Source organism: Panthera pardus, unplaced genomic scaffold (assembly GCF_024362965.1).
Source record: "Panthera pardus isolate Hobbes unplaced genomic scaffold, ASM2436296v1 HiC_scaffold_13, whole genome shotgun sequence".
Classification (NCBI taxonomy): domain Eukaryota; kingdom Metazoa; phylum Chordata; class Mammalia; order Carnivora; family Felidae; genus Panthera; species Panthera pardus.
In genome coordinates, this window is record NW_026526688.1 from 81,194,264 (window position 1) to 81,216,050 (window position 21,787).

At 44.4% G+C, this 21,787-nt stretch overlaps 1 protein-coding gene across 1 annotated transcript in view; it reads left to right on the forward strand.

Annotated features, from left to right (window-relative positions):
* Positions 1 to 2,719: 2,719 nt before the first annotated feature.
* Positions 2,720 to 21,787, forward strand: part of ZNF827 (zinc finger protein 827) — a 174,299-nt gene continuing 155,231 nt past the window's right edge. The window contains 1 exon segment of the mRNA XM_019420669.2: positions 2,720 to 3,347. Within this exon segment, the coding sequence (XP_019276214.1) occupies positions 3,305 to 3,347 (43 nt within the window). The 5' untranslated portion in view covers positions 2,720 to 3,304.

Consider the following 21,787-nt stretch of genomic DNA (forward strand, 5'->3'; position numbering starts at 1 on the left):
AGAGACCACACACCATTCCAGGGGAAGTGCTCCCTCTGTCTACCCGCTTTAGCAATACTTGGGGCTAGGATAGAATTTACTCCTGGGAGAGTGAGCATTTATGAAACATCTTAAAATGCACAATTTTGAGAAAATCTATTCTAATCTCACATTTGAGAGGTGATGGAGATGGGGGTGGAGAGAGTACTATAATTATTAAGATAAAATATTCTTTAAAAGCTTGGACTGTGGGGGTGAAGCAAATAGAATATTCCAATGTAATGACTATGGTCAACAATAATCCAAGCTAATGGCTCATGAGTACGTGCATCCAAAAGGCACACATACATAAAATCATTTGTTCATTTGATTTTGAAATCTGTTGTAGCAATCTCCAGCTACTTATTATCGTAATATTTTAGGTTAGTCTACCATTAAACTTAGTTTGTGTTCTCTGAACATATAGCCATTGCGGGTGAGATGCGGTGCCCTCGTAGAGTGCTTTGCAGCAGACAGATTCCAAGCTGAGATTTAAACAGAAATTGTTGTGCCCTTATCTCCATTTTCTATTGTTGTGTACTACTTCAAATAATTTTTGGAAAGTAGTAGAGGTATGAATACACTCAATTAAAAATGCTTTGGGCTGTTGATAGAATACCTATATAATTAAAAGTTGACAGTGTTTGCCTGCATGCCTGTAAAAGGTTGCAGGAAATGTACTCTACTTTGAGGAAAGGCCTGAAGTATGTGTTCGATTATGGCGTACTGAGCATTGTAAAGACTCGTAACAATTCAGGAAAACAGTGGTGGTGCATAGATGCAGAGTTCTTACTTCCTTCATAGTGGTCCTTCATATCCTAGCCAAAAGTTCCGAGGGTGGAGTGGTGGAGTGTCGTGACAGTTCTGTTTACTCCGTGTTAGGTTTAAAGAGCCTGCATACTCCGGGCAATGAGTCTATTTGGAATGAACGGGCTCTGACTTATCATTCACATATTAATTTCGAGTCCAATGCTACTGACAATACTCAAGTCATGGCAAGCTGAGTTCTATCTGAGTTGGAAGATCGTTCCATTTCAAGTTGTAACACAGGGAAACTCAGATCACCAGTTTACTTAAGTCAACACTCAGGGAAGAACTGGTTTAAGGATGATGCTCCATTTTAACCTTGACTGCTCTGTTTTGGTTTTAGATTGAATTCAAGCAGGTGTTTCAAAACCTGTTTCGGATAGCGTTACTCGTCACACACGGAAGCCAGATCTTTCCGGTAGTTGGCAAGGAGGGTTTCATCCTGAGATTTCATTATCAATGAAAAACATCTTATGGAAGATACAACACTCTTTAAGCTTCTCTAATAAAAGTATGCAATATAAAGGCTTATTGTTATTTTTAAGGAGAGCGTAGGGGTTTATCCACTGTGGCTGTTAACACCACTCAAGTTGTGAGAATTAAGCTAGAACCTCAAAGAGGCATTAGATATCCAAGTAAGCTTACAGAGTGTCATTTTAACGTTCTGTATCTTCACCATGCCTCCACCTTCTTTGATGAAAAAGTCTATTTTAAAATTGGTAAGAAAATATTTAACATAATAAGATGATGAGTCAGAGTTTTTAAAAAGCTAAAAAGGGAAGATGTAGTTAAATAATTCACCTTTTTATTTTTTAGCTACATCTGACTCATGACATATAATGTATTCTGCTAAGTTCAAAGTTTCCTCTTACAAAGAGAGTTTTATGAAACAACTCTTCTTCAGACCATTTTTACTTCAATTATAGTAGCAGGTTTTGGAGTTTAAATCATTAACAACCTCTGAGTGAACTTTTATCCAAATGACTGCAAGTCACAAAGAGAACAGTCCTCTTTCACCAAGTATCTTTTGTGCTAGAGTGAGACCCATCCTTTTCTGTTTTTCCTCTTATGTCTCTCTTTGAAGAAAGATGTGTGATTTGTAAAGTAATGAAAGTACGTATCAGTTGATGAAAACTGCTATATTTGGGTTCATAATGCAAACTAGAATCGCTTCAGGGTAAGCTTCATATACCTGCATTACAGCAGCAGGAAAAAAAAAAGTAAATTTCAGAAGTCAAGCTTGCTTTGTGCACTGTAGGAGTATCATGTAGCTGTTAAAACAACCATGGGGGTGACCGAATCTTATTTTTCCCCCTTTGTCAAGGGGATGTAATTCTCACGTAGGCAGCGTTTTTCAGTTTTAACTCCACTAAACACTCCCAAACTGGGCATTTATTCCATCAACCTCATTATCGATTTCACCATATGTTATCTTTTAATTTTTTTTAAAATTATTTTTATTGGAATGTTTTTTGGAAGAATGTGTGGGAAACCATAACCTCCACAAACTTAAGGTGATGGGGTGAGAAGAGTAATTCTTGCAGTGCAAAAACCCTGAAGAATTTTATACAGAACAAAATGTAGTTTAATAAACAAAAGAAAGTTAAGAGAAAAATCTATTTTCTTTTCTTAAAAAAAAAAAAACCAGCAAGAATAATGAACTAATCGTTGTTTAAAGAGTGGGGAAAACTTTTTTCCCCCTAGATTTGGCGAATAGCGGGATAAATTCGAAGAACTCCATCCCACCCCCGCACGCGCGCCCCCCATTCTTTCCAGACGGAGCGGTTGCAAATCCCAGGCTGAGTCCGCCCTGGGAGCCTTAGGGCACCTTCCTCTTTGCTCTGCGTGTGTGTGTGTGTGTGTGTGTGTGTGTGTGTGTGTGTGTGTCTAGCTCTCGCTCTTTCCCTCAGTCTGTGCCTCTGTGTATGTGTGAGTGTGTGTGTGACAGAGAGAGAGAGAGAGAGAGAGCGCGAGAGGAGAGAGAGAGCGAGAAAGAGAGAGAGAGAGCAAGAGAGCGAGCTGTGAGCTGTGCTGCCGCCGCCGCTGCCCTTTGATCCCGACATTAGTGTTAGGGGCTCGGAGACACAGAGCGCGGCCATAGACACCGCCGCACCGGCACTCATTTATTTATACCTCCCATCACACACGCGAGCATAGGACACACACACACTCACACCTATTAGATCCGTTTCCATTGAAGAATATTACGCTCGGGGACAAGCCAGGTGCACGACCAAAAAATTAAAAAAAAAAAAAAAAAGGAAAAAAAAGAAAGGAAAGAAAAGAAGAGAACCCCTCATCTGGCTCCAGGAAACCAGCTTCAGCCCATTGCACACACCGGAGAGAAGGGGTTTCCCCCTGCCCGCCCGCCCGCCCCCCAACTACCTCCCCGCTCCTGCCAGTGTCTGCCTCTCTGCCCCCACGGGGGTTTATTTGATCTCACATTAACCAAGGAGGAGAATGTGAGAAAAGGGGGAAAATGCCCAGGAGGAAGCAGGAGCAGCCCAAGCGCCTTCCCTCACGTAAGTCATCCCTTCTCCACCTCCTCTCGTGCCATTTTCTCGCCCTCCCTCTCCTCTTTCCCCTCCGCAGCCTCCTCCGTTGTTTTCTGCATTAGTTTAGGGTTACAGAGGTGAAACTGACAAAGACACAGCCCGGGTTACTCCTCGTTTAGGTCTATGCTGAGGCAGCCATGTTGGTGATGATCAGCCCCGTGCCCTTTCTATTCTCTCTCTCTTTTTCTTTCTTTCTCTCACCCCCCCCCCCTCTTTTTTTCCTTGAGATCGGGCTTTTTTTCCTTTCCCCTCCCCCTCCCCCTCCTCACTCCGGGTTGCTGGGGGGAGGGGGCAAGAGACGGGAGGAGGGGAGTAGTGTGGATGCCGGGTTTTTTTCTTTTTTTTAATCGGGGGGGGGGTGGTGGGAGAGGTTGGAATCTTTAAAAAAAAAAAAAAATCCTTGTGGATCCCAGTGCCTGAGGGTGCGGGGGTCGGGGCGTGCGGAGGGCTGGGGGCCGTGACATGGCGTTTGGGGGTGTCGGGGCGAGGGCGCGCGGCCGCCCGCCGGCTACAGGATCCAGGGAGAGGTCCGTCTCCGGCTAAAGGTTGCGCCGGGGTTGGTCGGCCCCGGAGCCGCCGGCGGCAGCGGCGGCGGCGGCGGCGGCAGGAGCAGGAGGAGGCGGAGGTGGAGGAGGCGGCGGCGGAGGAGGGGAGTCGGGGGCGGGCGAGGCGGGAGCGGCTGGGGAGGGTGTGGGGGCACCGCACACAAACACACCGGTACACACGCGCCGCCGGGCGGCTGCTCCCGCGGCGCCGGGGCGAGGGGGCGCGCCGGGGCGCGGGGGGCCCGGGGCGGCCGGGCGGGGGGCGAGGCCGGGCAGCGGCGGGCGGATGTGGGGTGCGGGAGCTGCGCCGAGGCGGAGGCAGGAGGCAGGGCGGCTCGCGGCGCGCGAGGTCCCTGCAGAGCCGAGGGGAGGGAGGAGCAGGGCTCCTGGCCGCAATAAAATGCGGGGTCAGTCGGAGCAGACGGAGCCAGGCGAGACTCGGGCTCTCAGACCCCCCTCCCCGGCGAGCCTGAGCAGAGTCCAGGACTAAAGTGCATCACAACCCTCCCCGGCTGCAGCCACACACACCAACTGGAGACACACACCCGCCGGCACGGCCCGGTCCCCTTCCCCTCCTCCACCCGCGCCCCCGGTCCCTCTCCGCCCTCCCTCCGGCTTTTCTTTGCTAGACTCTTAACTTTTCCCCCACTCCCTCTCCAGCTCCCGCCCCCCCCCACCCCAATCTTTCTCCGCTTTGAGTGTTCCGAGATGCTGCTAAAGCTAAAAGTGAAGGAGAAAGAAGCAACTAAAAATATCCCCCGGGGCCGCCCGGCTCCTTGAATGCAGGGAGGAGGGGGCAGGGGAGAAGGCGTGGGGCGGGGTGACGGGGAGGAGGGGACGCCGGAGGCGCCGGAGGGAGGGGTCGGGGGAGACCGAGGGTCAATTTCTTCTCTCTCCCCCCGCACTGCTCCCCTCTCCCGGCGGTTTGGCGCTGCTTGGAGCCCGATCCTGCAAAACCCGGGCTGGGGGCGGGAGCGGAGCCGGAGCGCCCGCCCGCCTGGGTGTCAGGCCGACGTGGTCGGTCACCTGAAGTTCACGGAGGGTGGGGGAAGGGTTAAGGTTATGGTGTCTCGGGCTCGGGTTGTGTGTGAGCTTGTGCGTTTCCGCTGCAGACAGGCAGCTCGATCGATCTCCCCCTCGCGAAATATCCGCGGCGGTGCCTGCCCGGGGGGACGGGCAGGGGGCGCGGGCTGCTCGGGCCGAGCGCCCCCGCCGCTCCGTGTCACCCGGGCCGCGGCCGGAGTGGCGAGCAAGGGCACTTGCAGGCAGCCCGCTCCGCAAACATTCCTCTTTCTTTCCCCTTCCCGGTACGCCGGAGTCGACGCACAGGGCTTGGGTTGTGCTTTTTTCCCCTTCCTTTAAAAAAAAAAAAAAAAAAATGCCCCTGTGCAGTCCTTTCTTCGCCTGCCCGCTAGAGGTTCTGAGGATAATATCACATATGTAATATATATGCACATAAAATCACTCGCAGGCGGCTGCGTGTGTAGGGAAATTTTGCGCGAGGGAAGAGAAGGCGGCGGAGTCGGGGAGGGCGAGTTGGGAGGCTCCGCGCTGCGATTCACAGAAAACTCGCAGCAGTTGGTGGAAGAGTGTGTGCGTGCACATGGCCGGTCGGCCAGTTCCCAGCTCTTTTCGGGGGCGTGTGGCGGGGGAGGGAGAGGAGGCAGGAATCCTGGGGGGGGGGGGGGGGGGTCGGGGGAGGCTTGCCCTGCTCGGACAAAATGGGCTTCAGTGTTCTCTGCGAACTTGCCCTTAGATGGCAACTTTGGGAGCTGATGAGCTTGTGTGCGAAAACCAGGACGGTGAGGTTATTTGGTCATTTTCCTTTCTTCTCTTCTCCCCACTGCTTAAAAAAAAAAAAAAATGTTGGCGGGGTTAGAGGGAGGGTAGGAGAGGAGAAGGGATTTATCTGTTTTCGGCTCTGACGGAGATGGAACGCCTTCCCTCCCGTTGTGTGCAGCGCATTCGGGCAGCTGCAGCCTGCCCTGCTGGTGACCTTGACCCTGACCTCGTGCGACTACCCTCTCCGTCTGAGAGGAAATTCAGGCTCCATTTTAGCTCGTATGCCTGGTGGGCCTCTCCTGCTTGCTGGTGCCTGGTGATTAAGTTATATTTTAAGAGTGGACTCTCCCACCCTGTTCTCTAATTGAATACGGTTATCCACTCAACTTAAAAAAAAACAAAAAAAAAAAAAAATCAACTCCTTCTAGTCACATAAAGCCACTTTTAGTGAAGTAAGAAGCAATTACCTTTTTGGAAACACCGTAAATGTCCCTGTAGTTTTTAAAGGGAAGCCTAATTTGCAAAGCTTTTCCACTTACCTTTTTGTGGATGTGTGCTGCCTGTTCTAAGCATGGTTTACACATGTTTTGTAAGCAATTTGCATTTGGACTAAGGAATTTTTGGGCAAATGGTGTATTTTGCAATTCAGACACTGTAACCCAAGGCTTCCTAAGTGCTGAGTGAGTCTTAAAGAAACTTGCAGTGGTGGGGAGATATAATAAATATTGACTTTGATAAAATTAGTGTTAATTCATATTTAATGTAGAATATAACTGTAGTCTTAAGACTTCATTGTAATGCTAAATTCTTTATTTGTTTATTTATATGAGGGGAAGATTTTGCCTTAACCTGGAGAACTTTTTTGTACAGAGTTAAAATATAGTAACTCTGGGACTGATAGAAGTCATCTCAGGGTTTTAAGAAGTTATACAGTGGCACATTTTAACCTTGACCCTGAAAGAAAGGAGCGATGTGTATAATTTAGGGGGGAGGGTCGTTAGAGGGGGAATGTGATGGGGAAGTTTGCTTTTGAAGCCAAACACAGAAGTGGCTAATGGACACTATTAATATAGCTTAAGAATCTAGAGAACCTGTAAACACATTTAAAATTAGAAGTAGAATACAAATTAGAATACAAAAAGAAATTGGTGAAAACTGAATCTATACAAACTTCAAAGTGCTTTCTACTTTCCCTTAGGCCCGCCCCCTTGCCTCAGCCCCCTCATCAACCACTGCTACTAATATAGACTTCATGTGCAGAACCTATTTTTCTGTTATTAGATATACTACTAGCCAGGCATGGCGTGGATTGACAAGGTCTCTCACTCTACAGCACAGACACCAGGGAACCTGGAAGCTCCACCCTCAAGTAGATTAGTCCTGGAAATCCAGACTAGCACTTGGTACTATCTGATACCGAGTCTGGGGTGCGTCTCAGCCCCTGGCACGGAGTTCCAGCAATTCCCCAGGCTGGGCTTTGGCCTGCTAAGGTTTCCTAGCTCCTTCTGTTCAACTAGACACCCATGGGACTGTTCAGAACCGAATTAGCCTTGGGGATGGGTGAGCCATTAACCTGACACTACTAACCTCAGCGTTAGATTTCTGATTTAAAATGCTACATAGTCATTTTCTCCTGAGCCTCAGAAGTAAGAGTGTGTGTGTGTGTGTGTGTGTGTGTGTGTGTGTGTGTGTGTGTGTGTTTGTTTTTGTTTCTGTTATATGGGCCTCATACATATGCAGAAAAAAAAAAATAGCCTGTCCTATACAGTTGAGTGGTGATTCTACTGGCCACAAATCAAAAACAAGTTCTGCACTAGCTTTTGGAGGTGACCTCCAGCAAAGGGTGTTAAACCTAAACTATTTTTGAGAAGTGGCTTTAAAAATTATTACTCAAAATAAAGCCTTGATTTCTTGGCCTAGAGCAATATTACCATTTGGGTTTAAATATGATTCTGCTGCTCTTGATGGCTCTTTTATAAAAGTTCTTTTCACCAGCAGGGTCCAATACCATGTTCAAAAAAAAAGTCCTAGAGATCCTCTGAACCATACCATGTGCTTATCTGTAGCAGAATCCCAAACTGCATACCTTAAAAATGTTTGTCGGTCTAAGAAAGAGGAAGAGGGGGAAAGTGATACTGTGACTGTTTGCCAGGCCTGGGGCTCAGCACTTTCTAAACATCGCTACATTTGGGATCACTAACTGAGGAGGGAAATGGTCAGGAAGGGCTTTCTCTTGTGTTTGTTACATCTGTAAATCCTTTTACCATTGGCGCCATCAGCACTTTTAAGATTTCCTCATTAGCTTCAACTTACCCATGAACATGTATGAGTTCAGATCCTATTATATTTATCATTGGAAATCTGCCTGATGCTTATTCCCAGGGGGGAGCACAAAGGAAAAGTTAATGGAACAGTTGTTTTGTTATTCTAGTATTTTCATTGTTTACTCAGTTGTGGGTCAAGACGTTATTGTGTTCTTCATTAACAAAACTTTAAAAATCATCTCTTGCTTTCTAGTAAATGTGGGAAGCAAAATGACAGCAAAGCAGCAGAAGCCCTTATATTTATATTTTTCCATTGCTTTTTATGTCTATTGGAAGAGAAGGGGTAGAAGGTTTTAACTCTTTCCCCTACTTGGTCTTACTATTTTTTTTCAGTGACGAGGCACTTCCTCCTGACTATGACAGGAACCACAGGGAAAAATTTTGAGTCTGAAGCAATAAAATATTTCACTGCTCGTGTCAGGCAGAGCTAATGATTCTGAAGTACCACACAGCAGGCTAGGTTGATACTGGGCAGTAATGTTCATCTGTTCTCCTAAAGGAAATCCGTGTATTCCTGATGTAGCAAGTAAGGTACACTGAACTTTCTTGTTAAAATAAGGAAGACAGTTCAAAATCACATTCCTTCTAATGCTTCAAAATAGTTTCAAGTAAAAAAAATTGATTTTTAATTTATCTATGTGCTGCCATCTTGCTCTGGAGATGCCACAGCTGGTGTGAGTTGACAAGTCCTCAAGCACAAAGTGTTAATAAATCACGCTAGAGCATATAAATTGGACAGCCGTCGGCCAGGGTCAGAGCTGGCTGCGCAGTTGAGTTTTTAGAGCCTTTGAATGGCCTCTATTAGGAGAGGTCCAAAGGAGGTGTGGAAAATCTCTGTCTTGCGAGGCTTATAAAATTAGGTGGACAAAGCCTGCGGAAACACCCAAGGGACAGTGTTGTGTTGGTGGAGCAACCGGGCAGGCTTCTCTTGGGGGTCAAAAGGTGGCTTAAAATACAAGGAGTCCTATTAATGTCAAGAGGTTCTCGTAGGGAAGACTGGGTTTGTTGAATCGTGTGCTGCTCGGCTGGGTTGGTAAACCAGTTTATTTAGTAATCCCGGTAGTTTGAGTTCAGACGGGGTCAGCGTGAATCGGTTTGACAAAAGAGAAAAACTCACCCAGTGTCACTCACCCCGGTCACTTGCGTGCAGAGTGGTGTCCTTGGACGCAAAGAGGACAAGGTGTGAAGGAGTGGTGGTGAAGCCCACGCGGCCACTGTGTGGAACAAGGCTCCCTTGGTTTCTGTGACTGGTCGGCATTGCCATCTGTGAAAGCACGGTCCTGAGAGTAGGTTAATGTATCCTTTCCCCTTCCTGGTGGGGAGTTGCTGGTCTCTCTTCCATTCTTCTTTTTTGAAGTAAGTACCGCTGGAGCATTAGGACAGGAGGACAGAAAAACAAACACAACAGGCTGGAGCTGATATCTGCATTCTGAGTGATGTATTAGTAATTTTCTATAATTTAATCAGACTGATCGCAGAACGAGATAATGATGGTATGACCTAAAAAATAAGACGTTTGGGGGCGTTCAAGGCTTTCTAGCATAAGGTTTTACTAGACCATGGGCTTTGTGGTGAAGGAATAGATTCTAAGTTTTCTCTTATCAGAAAGAAATTCAGACCAGGCCTAGTTCTGGTAAGACGTGTGGGTTTTTTTTTTTTTTTTTCCTATCAGCTTTTCATTACTACTGTGTTTTGGCTTAGTTAAGATACTCTAGAATCACGTTTTTTAGACAGAGATTATAAATGAAGATGCTGTGTTCTGTTTTTGATGTATTCTCTTCTGTTCCCTACTTTGCTAGGTGCAGCTCAGTAATTCACACCATTGAGGGCCAAGTGTACAAAATACTTTATGGTTCATGGTAGCTGAAGTGTCTTCTGTCATATTTTATAAGAAACTAATGTGCAAAGTACAGACCCTAGAAATAGCTAGGAATACTCGCTAGGCTGAAGTTGCCAGCTGCTTTCTCTCTTCTGCTCCGGGGCAAGTTCTGTGTTTCTGTCCTCTGTCTGTAAATTACATCTTTTATGATATCAGAGAATAGTGTATGACTAGGTGCTGAAGCGGGGGCCTCTCAGATGACTCTCATCATTCCCCAAGGACCCACCTTTGGGATAGAATTGCTGTAGTTACAAGGTAGTTTCATAAATTAAAATCAGACTTGGGCTTGATACTAATCTTTAGCTGCATGGGTGCATATTCCTGTTTATTTTATAAAAGTCAGCTTCACTGCCATGTATACACACACATAGAGGCTGCACTGTAGCTAATTTTATAAAATGTACAGTGATACACGCCCACGGTCTGAGATCAGCATGTGGCCTTTAGCAACTCTGCTTTTCACAGACTGACCCAGGGTTATATTAAATACAGCAGATTCTGTGTGCCTAAAAAGGATATTGTTTCCAGCCGTCCATTCCCTTCTTATTAAAAAACAACCTCCACCACTGAAGTTCTGTCTCTAGAGTTCTTAAGTGACTAAGGCTTAGGTATTCATTGCTTCTGTTTTTGAGAAAGTCCAAATTCAGCCAGGTTCTGTCTATCAGCAACGAAGAAATGCGTGGACCTTCTCTGAAGCTTGAGTCTGAAAAAGGAAACCCTAAAATAATCTCTCTCTTTCTCTCCCTCTCTCTCTCTCTCTCTCTCTTTCTCTGTCTTTCTTGTAATTCCAGCACAGGTCAGACAAGTGGTTAGACCCCATTAGAAATGTGGGCTGGAGAAAAAAAGGCAAGGAGTGAGAGACCAGAGGATCTCAGGGTGGGTTGTTTTGAGTACTCTGAAGAAGTTGGCCTTCAAAGGGGACCAGAGAAGACCAGGGGAAAATGAACTTTTACGGGATTGACCAGCAGCACTCTGCTTATCTGAGCTTTCAAGACAAGCTACTGTACTTGTGGAAGGGTGCTGGATTTTTCTAACGTTCTATAGTGCTCGTTTCTTAAGTTTTCTGGCAGGATATTTGAAAAAGCTTTTGTTGCTTTTTGTAATGACAGGGAGAAAATATCATGTGACTTTGTCCTCTTTTCACTATGTCTACCGTATATGGTACAACTTAAGTGAAAACAGAACACACGTGCTTTAAGTTCATGGTGGTTAAGTGCACAGACTCTGGCACCAGGCTGTTCAGAACCCAGCTCTGGCACTGACTTGCTGTGTGACCTCAGGGACATTACTTAACTTCCCTGTCTTTGGTTTCTTCATCTCTCAATAGTGATGAGCGTTCCTCTATCATAGGGTTCTTGTAAGGTTTGATTGATAAATATCAGTATCGATATTGATAAATATCTGTAATATATGCACACATAAATCCATGCCTAGTTAGTGCCTGCTGCATAGAAAGAACACAAGAAATATCAGCTCTTATTATGTATATGAAATAAGTTTCCATTTGCTTAGATTGTGATTAGACTACAGGCATTTCTGACCCAGGACTTTTTGGTGATTTCTGTGTTTAAAAAATTTTTTTTCCGTATCTCTCATCAGAGTGATGAGTAATAATGTGATATGGTAAAATTCTTTTATAAGGCTGTTAAAATAGGGCTTGACTAATATTGTTTCATAGGCAAACAATATTACACTAGACTTTTACTGTAGGAACATGTTCGGTGTGTGTGATTTGACCTGAATTACATCTAAACTGTGTAATAATCATATGAATTATGACTGGGTTTTACTGTGAAGTAAGGACAATAAATCCATGCTCACAGACTTATAGTGAGATTCAAATGGGAAAATAGGTATTTAATAAATGTTTATTTATTCATTTATTCAACAGTCAGTCCACTGATTAAAATTACCCAGGGGAAATTTATATTGGTTTTTCCATGTGCTATTTAGGTAGTTTAAATTTTGCACCAAAGAAGGAAAGTCAGGGTCTGTCGTTTTTAGTTGCAGAGAAGCAGGCCAAGAGAACACATTAAATTAATTTTAAATGAAGAATTCAGGTGTGTGTGTGTGTGTGTGTGTGTGTGTGTGTGTGTGTTGTGTGTGGGAGATAGATCATATCAGAGGTTACAAGCTAGTGGCCTACCGATGTGTTTTGCCCCACACAGTATGTTTAAAAACTTGAAACAGCATTTGGAAATGGGTGGTTTCACATAAAAATCCAAATTTCTAGCTTCTTTTGAAAACTTGGAAGAGCCAGCAGCACGGGGCCCACCTCCCCACATGGCAGCAATCTGCTACAGTCGGTGGCGGCTGTCTCCCTTCCCCGGGCATGTGCTCGACAGTCTGCCACGGTTCCTACCACTCTGCTGCCGTGTCCCCGTCTGCATGTACACCTGCCCACCTCCCTCATGTATATTCCTGCCCGGCCCCTACAGGCCTTTGGATTGGAAACCGTCCTACATTCTTCAACATTCAGTGATCTTTTAATTCATTGTTGAGGCTAAAGTATTGTAAGCCACATTCTATGGCAGTAGTAAGAAGCAGTATAGGGTGGGGATTAAGATCCTGGTCCCAGGGAAGCATGAGATCCGTCCTGGCTGCACCACATTTTAGCCTTGACCTTGGCAGTTACTGCAGTCTCTGCCTTTTTTCACATCTGTAAAATGGGGGAACATTGTAGGTCCTATGGGAACTGAGTTCACACAAGTTGGTATTTAGATTCGTGTCTGGCACAGAGTATATGCACGATACATGCTGGCCATGTTAATAGACACGAGGTGTAAATTCATTTCAACTAAGGATCCCAGTAAGATGGCTCTAACTGTGCTGTGTAATCAGTCAAAGACAACTACTGCTGCCTCTAAGTTTCTGATCACCATTAGCCAACACCGTGGTTCTCAACACTGGCTGCATGTTGGAATCACCTGGGAGATTAAAAAGTTGCAAACACCCCCAGCAATTTAAATTTGATGGCTCAGAATGGAACCTGGGCATGGACATTCTTAAAAAGTTCTCTGACCAATTTGAATGGATAACCAGTGTTGAACTTACCAGAACTCCCACTCTGGGTGGATGCCATTTCAGCCAAAAATAAAGACATGTTGAGCCTAGCAGCTTATTAACAATAATTTGTTTGACTTTTAAAACCCTGGAAATAGCTCATGGACCTGAGTAATTGACTTCACTCCTCCAGGTTGAAGTCAGAGAGAGGCTCAGGGAGGAACCTGCACTAGGCAGGAGACAAGGACTCCAGTCTTCTCTGTCCACTGTCCCCCTACGGTCACCGGGGTTTCTCACTAGCTTTGTGACTTCGGGCAAGTCACTGAACCTCTCTGGGCTTACCTCGCACCATCTTGTAAAATGGATAATAGTAGATCACCCACGCTTCCTATTTATGTTGTATCTTATTGTTCACAAAGCATTTTCACCGATATCATCTGCCTACAAGCAAACAGGAAAGACTCCTCCCACCAGTTGGACAGAAGTAGAAACAGAGCCATGAAAAGGGAGAAACTAGCCTGAGGTCACCTGTGTCTGCAGTATCAAGGGCTGGACCATCTACTGGTCTTCTGAGGCCCACTGTGTCTCTGAGGACTTCAAAACCTTCCTGGGGCCCTACACAGGAAGGACATGCCTTTGCCACCTGCACTTCCATTCAGGGACCTTCCTCTACAGGTGCCGCTGGAGCACGTTGCTCTGTGATTCGTGAGAACTTGTGCCACCGATAATATTTCTTTCCTCAAAGATTTAGGCTAAGCTGAGGGTAAGAGAATGAGAGTCACATGCCGTGACACTTTCTGGGGTCTGAATTACGTGCTCCATATGGAGAACACTGCTTTCGTGTAATGGCCTAGAATTATAGTTGTCTTCTAATCTGTGCTTGTTTGGCCCTACTTGTTAACCCAACAGTCCTCTCTACAGCATGAAACACAGCTGTATTTGGAAGGAAACAAAGTGTGGGACACCCTCTGCTTCAGGAAATATTCCTGAAATGTGCTGCATGATTTCTCCCTTCTAGGGGGAAGCAAACGTCAAATGATAATTTACTGCATTTTAATCTGAACTAAGAAAGAGGGGAATTAAATTATAGCGAGCTGTTTTCTGACACTGATAAGGAGAGAAATTTCATGATTGAGAAGTGGGTTTGGGTTGGCTGGACCACTAGATCACATTTAGAGAGAACTGCTCTGCACCAAAGGCTTCTTGAATACTTGCCGAGAGGTGAGGAAATATATACAAAAGAAAGTACAGAAGTACCATACAAGTATTTGAAACGTGACTTAAGTGTACTTCATCAGACTGGAGCCAGAGAAATCACAGATATGAATTCTGCTTATTAATTTATTTTTTAAAGTCTATATTGGCTTTTAATGGCAAACGCAGTGCCGGCTCAGTGTAAATAATTAAAACTATGTAGAAATATTCAAAGTAAAGCATGAAAGTCCCCTTTCCCAACTTTCACCCCCAGAGATAACCACTATTAATAGATAACAAGCAAAAAGATAATAAGGAACACTTAAAATTCAGCCTTCATTCGAAAAATGGATGCATTTCAGCAGAGTTGGCTGAGTTAATTCAAGTACTGAATTCAGAACAAGGGTGGCAACACTGGTCTTGTAAACTGATTAGATCACATCTGTAAATTGAATGCCAAATTGAGTGCCCCAATTTAAAGGGGGAAATTGATAAACTACTCACCAGAAGGGAGGCAACTAGAGTCTAGGTTCTTGAATTCATCGTATAAGGAATTAATTATTGAGACAATTGGGAGTGCTTAATTTGAAGCTAAGAGTGAAGTTAGATAACAATCATGCCTGGTAACTACACTCAAATATATAAAGTTCTGTCAAGCGATAAAGGGAGTGAACTTACTCTGAATTGTCATTCATCTTAAATTCTTAGCTTGGGTCTGCTGATACTTGTTTAATTGATTGGTTGGTTGATTGACTGATTGATTGATTGATTGATTCATTCATTCAAGCAGCAGTAACTGAGTGCTCTGTGCCAGGGAGTAGGGATCAGTGGAGTTGAATAGAGCATGGTCCCTGCTTGCAAGGATCTCAGAGCCAAGTGGGCACAGAAAGAGATGAAACAAATAATTAAAATTCGGCTTGAAAGGTATTTTCATAGATTTATGAAATACTGACCAGAAAACAGAGACTAGGACCAAGAGGATAGAAGTTATAGGGAAGATCACTGATTTTTAAAGATAAGGGCCTGTTGAATAAATACAACTGTGCAAAAATGAAAGATCTTGTGTTTACCAAGAAGCTCGTTCAACCACCTGGCAGGGGTGGTTTTCAAAGGACTTCAGGTAAAGAGGAGTGGGATGGGAGGAGACAATGCTGACTTACATTGAAATCATTTAATATTATGAAAAAGAATTCTCTAAAGCAAATGCTGTTTTGTTTGGTTTCTGTCGTGAAGTGGGAGATCTATTCCTACCACGGAGCAAAACCTCCCTCGGAATGCTGAATCGAAAGTCTTTTGGGAATAAGGAAGGACATATGTCAACACACATGGTGTCACATTAGAGCAGTGAGGACATGGTCCGCTGAGAGTTGTAGTCCCTACTGGGTGCTCATTCATTAAGAAAAAGTTTTGAGCATTTATGTGACTTGTAGAAATTGTACAGATTGCAGCCCCTGCGGACAGTTCTTTGAAATGTTGACACAAAACAAGCAGAGGATAAGCACAAATCAGTATGCTAACAAGTGCAAGACAATATAATATGAATTAGAAGTGTAAATGTTCGAGGAAACCCAGTGGGAGTGATGGGTAAGATTCCTGAAGAGGAGTGACACTTAAAACATCCTTAAGGAAGGGATGCATTTAGATCTTGAGAAGAGAGGAGAGAACATTCTAAGCAGAAGAAATGACATTAGCCAAAAGAGGGTGAAATAAGCCAAAAGTATGTGGGAGACACTAGGAAGTGGAATCAAAAGGGTTATATTGGTGATGTAAGGATAGGAGGCAGGAAAAATGTAGTAGGAGCTGGTCCAGATGATAAGAGATTAGGATTACTAAATTTTGTAGTTTGGATACAATACAAAATCAACTGTGAAATGTAGTAGTTTCTTTCACTGTGATGACAAGTGACATGGAGGCTGGTGGCCTGAAGGAGCAAAAATGGCCTTTTTTATGCAGGGAGGGCTGTTAAAAAACCGAAGATCCATGGATGGCACAGATGCTGCTTTGAAGTTGTCTCTGGAAGAGCTTTCCGGTGATGGGCTTCTCTGGGGCCAGTGCTGGAGGCCCTCAGCCAGGGCTCACCCCATGCCTCTTGCCCCTTCCTCACCTCTTTGGTTTTCTTTGGCAAAGAAAGCTCTAATGCAGTGCTTCCCTTTCAAAGCTGTAAAGTAGTGCTGTTTACAAACAGTAACACATCCAACATTTATACACAGATAAGGAAGCATAATGGTAAAATGAACACCTGTAAACTTACTGCCCAATCTAACACGTTTCAACCCTATCAGACTTCTAACGTGCCCTTTGCCTGCTACCTGTCCCCATTATCCTGAGTTTTCTGCTTATCGTACCCCTAGCTTTACCCTGTTTGGTTTTGCATGTATTCTGCACCTTGGTTTTCCACTCAACGGTGATCTTTGTGAGATTTATCCACATTGATGCTTGTAGCTGTAGTGAGTTCATTTTCACTGCTCTCTAGTGTTATACTGCAGAACCATACTATAAGGGGTGTATGGTTTGTTTCTACTTCTTGCTATTATGGACTGTGCTGCTGTGAACATGCATGCACATATCACTTTGTCTTGAGGGACCGTCAAGTTCATAGCGTAAGATATGGATTTTCCAAAATTTTAATTCTTGCTGGCAAGCTTGAATTTTATCATTGGCTACAAATACTGTCAGTTTTTCCTTAAAGTATCAGCCTTACTTCATTTCCAAGAAATAGTGTGCCAGGTACCCCAATTTTTTTTAAGTTTATTTATTTATTTTGAGAGAGAGGAGAGAGACAGTGTGTGCCCAAGTGGGGGAGGGGCAGAGAGAGAGGGAGAGAGAGAGAATCCGAAGCAGGCTCTGTGTCGTCAGTGCAGAGCCTGACGCAGGGCTGGAATGCACGAACCATGAGATCATGACCTGAACCTAAGTTGGACGCCCAACTGACTGAGCCGCCGGGCGCCCCTGGGTACCCAAATTTGAATGACCATAGTTTGTCAGTTACGCTTTCAGTCAAAAGTGATGTTCCATGAAAAAAGTGGCTGGTTCACCTCTCAACTAAATCACAGATTTACTTTTCCTTGAGATAGCCATCACACTTTAGTGATGGCAGAAGTGCTTCATGGACACATTTCATTACATATCATATTCAAAAGGTGTTTCCTCAGGGGTCAGTCTTTAATAAAATGAATAATCTTTGCTGCTGCTTCATCAAAGACATTCTTGGGTGAAATGGACCTGGTTATTTTGGGGGGGGGGTGTGTATGTTTTACCGTGAGTGTGTGGCAGTGAAGAATACAATGATTCCTAGTGTGGTTTGGTGTTACTGCCTTGATTGGAGCTAAGGAGCCAGAATTTTACCCATCATTGCTTTTGTATCATCATTGCAAATGTCAATAGAGTGAAAAGGGCAAATAACATCTTAAGAATTCTTATGAAAACAATTTTGATCTTGAGGACCCTTGAAAGGGTCTCAGAGACCAGTAGGGGCCCACAGACCACACTTTGAGAACCACCGTCTAAGCTGTCTGCATAGAAATGGGAATGCAGGTGTCGGCGTTCGTGTTTCTTCAGCTTTACGTGAGAATGTTATACTGCAGCACTGCGTGAATATTTGCACTGAAGAACCCAAAAGACAGAGAGCCCTGAAGACAGGGAAGTATTCTCAGCTTCTCTGAGATTTCTCTGAGGTATCTTTGAAGTCTCTTGCTCTGTCTGCAAATGGGAATGAAAATAATGTACTTTGCTCTATAGTATATCTGTCTGTTTTAAAATGAAAGTAAAGCTTTCGATACACTTTGCAGTTAGTACTTTTCTTCCTCACGCAGGTGTAGGTGCCACGGGCCGGCATGACTTAGGTGGACCGTGCTTTGCTGCGGACAAGAGATGGTCAAGGCTTTTGGGCTTGGGAAACTGGGAGTGTTTCTGGGCTTCTTGTGTTCTCTGTCTGGACTGCTGTCCTCACCAACCATTAACCCCCTTGCCCAAGACAGAAGCTTGAGTGTGATCCTAGATGCCATGCTCTTCCTTTCCTCCCGCATCAAACTGATCACCAAGCCTCTTGACTCTCTTGTAGATATATCTCTGGAGTTCATCATGGCCACTCCCTGCCACTGCTGTACCATACACTCTCATTTTCTCCTGTAAGGATTCACAACTTATTTATTTATTTATTTATTTTGCCTCAATGTCATATCCCCATCCCCCTACCCTGGCTTCTGTGTAGCTCAGTATCCACACTGCTACCACAGTAGGCTTTCTAAAACACTCATGGATTTATTGAGGATCTTTTAGACATCCCAAACATCCCCTAACTGGATAAAGTTTGCTTTTCTTAGTAAAGTATGGAAGATGCTTCATCATCTGTGCCCCCTTTCTCCTGCCCTGCTGTATACCCCTTGTTTCATTCATACTGAATTATCTATATGACAGACCATCATGCTTGTATTTCCTTATGTTTGCAGATTCGTTCCCCCTATTTCTGGATGTCTTGAACCCATCAGATTAACCTTCTGCTTATCAATTAGCACTCAGCTCTCAGGGAGGCCTTTCCAGCTTCCCCTCCTCCCCTACTATTGTTCCTTCCACCTACTGGGAGGAATTAGGGGACCTCCACTGGTTCCCACTGGTCTCTCATAATACCTCCCATGCCACACTGTTATTGCTTATTCCTCTATGTCCTTATCACTGTGAGCTTTTTAAGGGCATGGCCTATTCCGTATTCATTTTTGTACATTCTTGCACATCGCAGTACCTGGTGTAAGTGGTCAGATACGGTTGAATAAATGAACAAATGAATGAAATTAAGAATGGGTCATACAATCAAATAAATAGGAGGTGTTTCATAAAGATTCTTGCATGAATGAATGAATGAGTTGAATGAATGAGGTTAAGAGTGAGTCACAGAATCAAAGGATTTCAGAGGTAGAAAGGACCATGGAGAACATCACCTGCTGTCATCCTTTCTCAGCAATGAGACAATGATTTGGCTAACGTGTACAGCTGGGCTGGGTAAGAGGTGATGAACAGTGCCACAGACATTCACATGGATGCGGCCTAGAGAAGCCTGGGGAGAGTCATGTGCTTCCGGAGGAGACTTGCCGAGAAGAGCAGAGGCCACGGCCTACACCACAGGGGGATACCACAGACGAAGTGCAAAGAGAACTTTTGTGGTTGGAAGTCTGTGGCACATTCCAGACTGTAGAGTCTCCCCTCAGCTATTGGCTGTTGCTCTCTCTCTGTCCTCAAACTGTGCCAAGACTGTAAGATTTTCCTGATGACTGGGCATATTCTACATCTGGATTCCATGGTCATAACAACCAGAAGTTTCCTGTCCTCTTTGGTTGAGGTGATTATGATATAGAGCTGGGTAGCAATATCAACAATTTTGAGGTAAGCCCTACCATCTAAAATACAGTGTTCTCTCATCTGAGATTTCTAGGTGTCTGGGAGGGAGGGCGAGGGGACACTATTATTCGCTGAGTGCTAATTCTGTGCCAGGTGCCTCACTTACGTAATTCTAACTTCCCTTCACAGTAGCCTCATGGCGATGATGGGTATCAGTATCTTATTCTATAAACAAGAGAATAGGCCTGTGCATGTCAGGTGGGTCTATTAGGAAGCAGAGTGGGAGTGTCTGGAGTCTAAGCTTGTGCCCTTTCTGTTTTGTCCTGCTGCTTCAGGTTCTAGAAATGGTTTCTTTTGCTCTGCAAAACCTATTATGGCCTTATTGTATTAATTTGGTCAATCCTTGAAGTTGCATTTATTTTATGTACTTAAAAGGAAGAGAATCTGTAGCTTTCTAGCTTAAAGTTCTCTGCGCCTTGCAGTCGACAAATCCTTCGCTATTACCATACTTTACAGATGAGGGATCGAGTGATGGGAGGCAGAACGTTCCATGTCTGTCTGGTTCATCTCCATATTCCTAACACCCGCACCAGGAGTTCATATTCAGTGGGCTCTCGAATTTTTAACTAAACATGAGTCATATAGCTTGTAAGTTCCAAATTCAGATGGGAACCCAGGTCCCTGAGTCTGTACTCAGAGCTCTTTCCCCTGCGAAACCATTCTGCTTTTCCCAGACCCCTAATCTGTGGGACTCGGGAACCCTCTGATAGGCCTGTCTGGTGGATTTCCACAGCTCTAAATACATACGTACGGGTAGTCTCTTAGAGTATGATCTCATTCTTGTTCTTGTTTCTCTTCCTTTAAATATCTCAAGACAGGGTTTTAAAGGACCTGACACTTCCCAATCAAATGACTTGAAAAGGATCAATTATCCAATATTGGATTCATAGAGAATTAACACCAGAAGGATTCTTGAGATCATTTGGTACCGTATTTTTGAAACTTAAAAAAAAAAAAATTAGTGGAACCCTTGTCTTTAAGGAGAGCTCCAGTGTATAGACAAGATCAATGCCAGGTTGTGCTGCTTAAGTGTGTGCTAAGGTAGGAGGTAAGCTGGAGTCCTTGGGCTCCTTGAGGGTATGGTTTATAAATCACTGATCTGTTCTTGCCCCTCATTTTGTAGTGAAGAAACCGAGGTACAGACATGCTCAGTGACTCACAGAGGTGGCTGGATTAAGATGATGATGAAGCGTGTTGTCATATATCTGAATTTCCGATATCATTTTAAGCACCATTCTACTTTTATTATAAAGAAAAAGTAAATCACCTATACTTTAGAGCAGGAGTCAGCAAACTGTGGCCTGTTTTTGTGCAGCCCCTTGAGCTAAGAATGGTTCTTGCATTTTTAAACAATTGTTAAAAAAAAAAAAAAAAAAAAGCAACAGCAACAACAAAAGCAAAGAACATGGGATGAAGACCATAGGTACCCCATAAAGCCTAAAGTATTTGCTGTCTGTCTGTTCACAGAAGAAGATTGTGGAACCTGCTTTACTCGAGTCACTGCTGCTGATGTTAACATGGAAATGCCAGAAGAATTTGGCTTTCTCTAAGTAACTTCAAAACATGTAGATTTAAAACAAAGCCCGATTAGTTGAGCGTATTTACATCAAAAAGCGTTTCAAACTTGTATTCCTCAAATGAACTTCTTTAAATTGCTCAATACATTTTCATCCTTCTTTTCAAACACCAGATTTTGGGGGAGGATAGGCCAGTTAACTAGGTTCTTGTAATACATGGGAAACATTGCCCCTAGAGGGCTGCCTACAGTTGTAAGTTCTAGAAGATGGAAAGGAAGCAATGTGCATATTTGAACACAAAATCAGGGTGTCTTCTAGACTCCCCCCCAAAAGGTTAAGAAAGAGAGGAAGCAGAGTGTGAATAATGTCAGTCACTCCTGGTCACTTTGGGGCCACACGTATGCATGCCAGAGGGATATTTCTTGTTTTGAGCCTTACCTTGGAGTTGAGCCTTCCTTTGAAGCAGTCGTCAGTAGAGCAGGTTTCCTAATGTCATCCTTACCACTTGATGCATTTCCAGAAGCATCTGAGCTTTGTTGGGAAGTGGAATGAATGTTTTCCTCCGTGGAGCATTGTTCATAGTGATAGACAGCTAGAAGGCAGTGACAGGTCTTTCGAGTGAAAGACCTAGGAAAGGTTTCTCAGCGAAACAAACCCCAAAGTGGGCATGCCTGTGGAAAGCTCCCACCTCCCGGATCCTTCAAAGACAATTAAGTGGATGAAACCACAGGACCCCGTTGTTGAGGCGATGTTAACCTAGCTACAGGCTCTC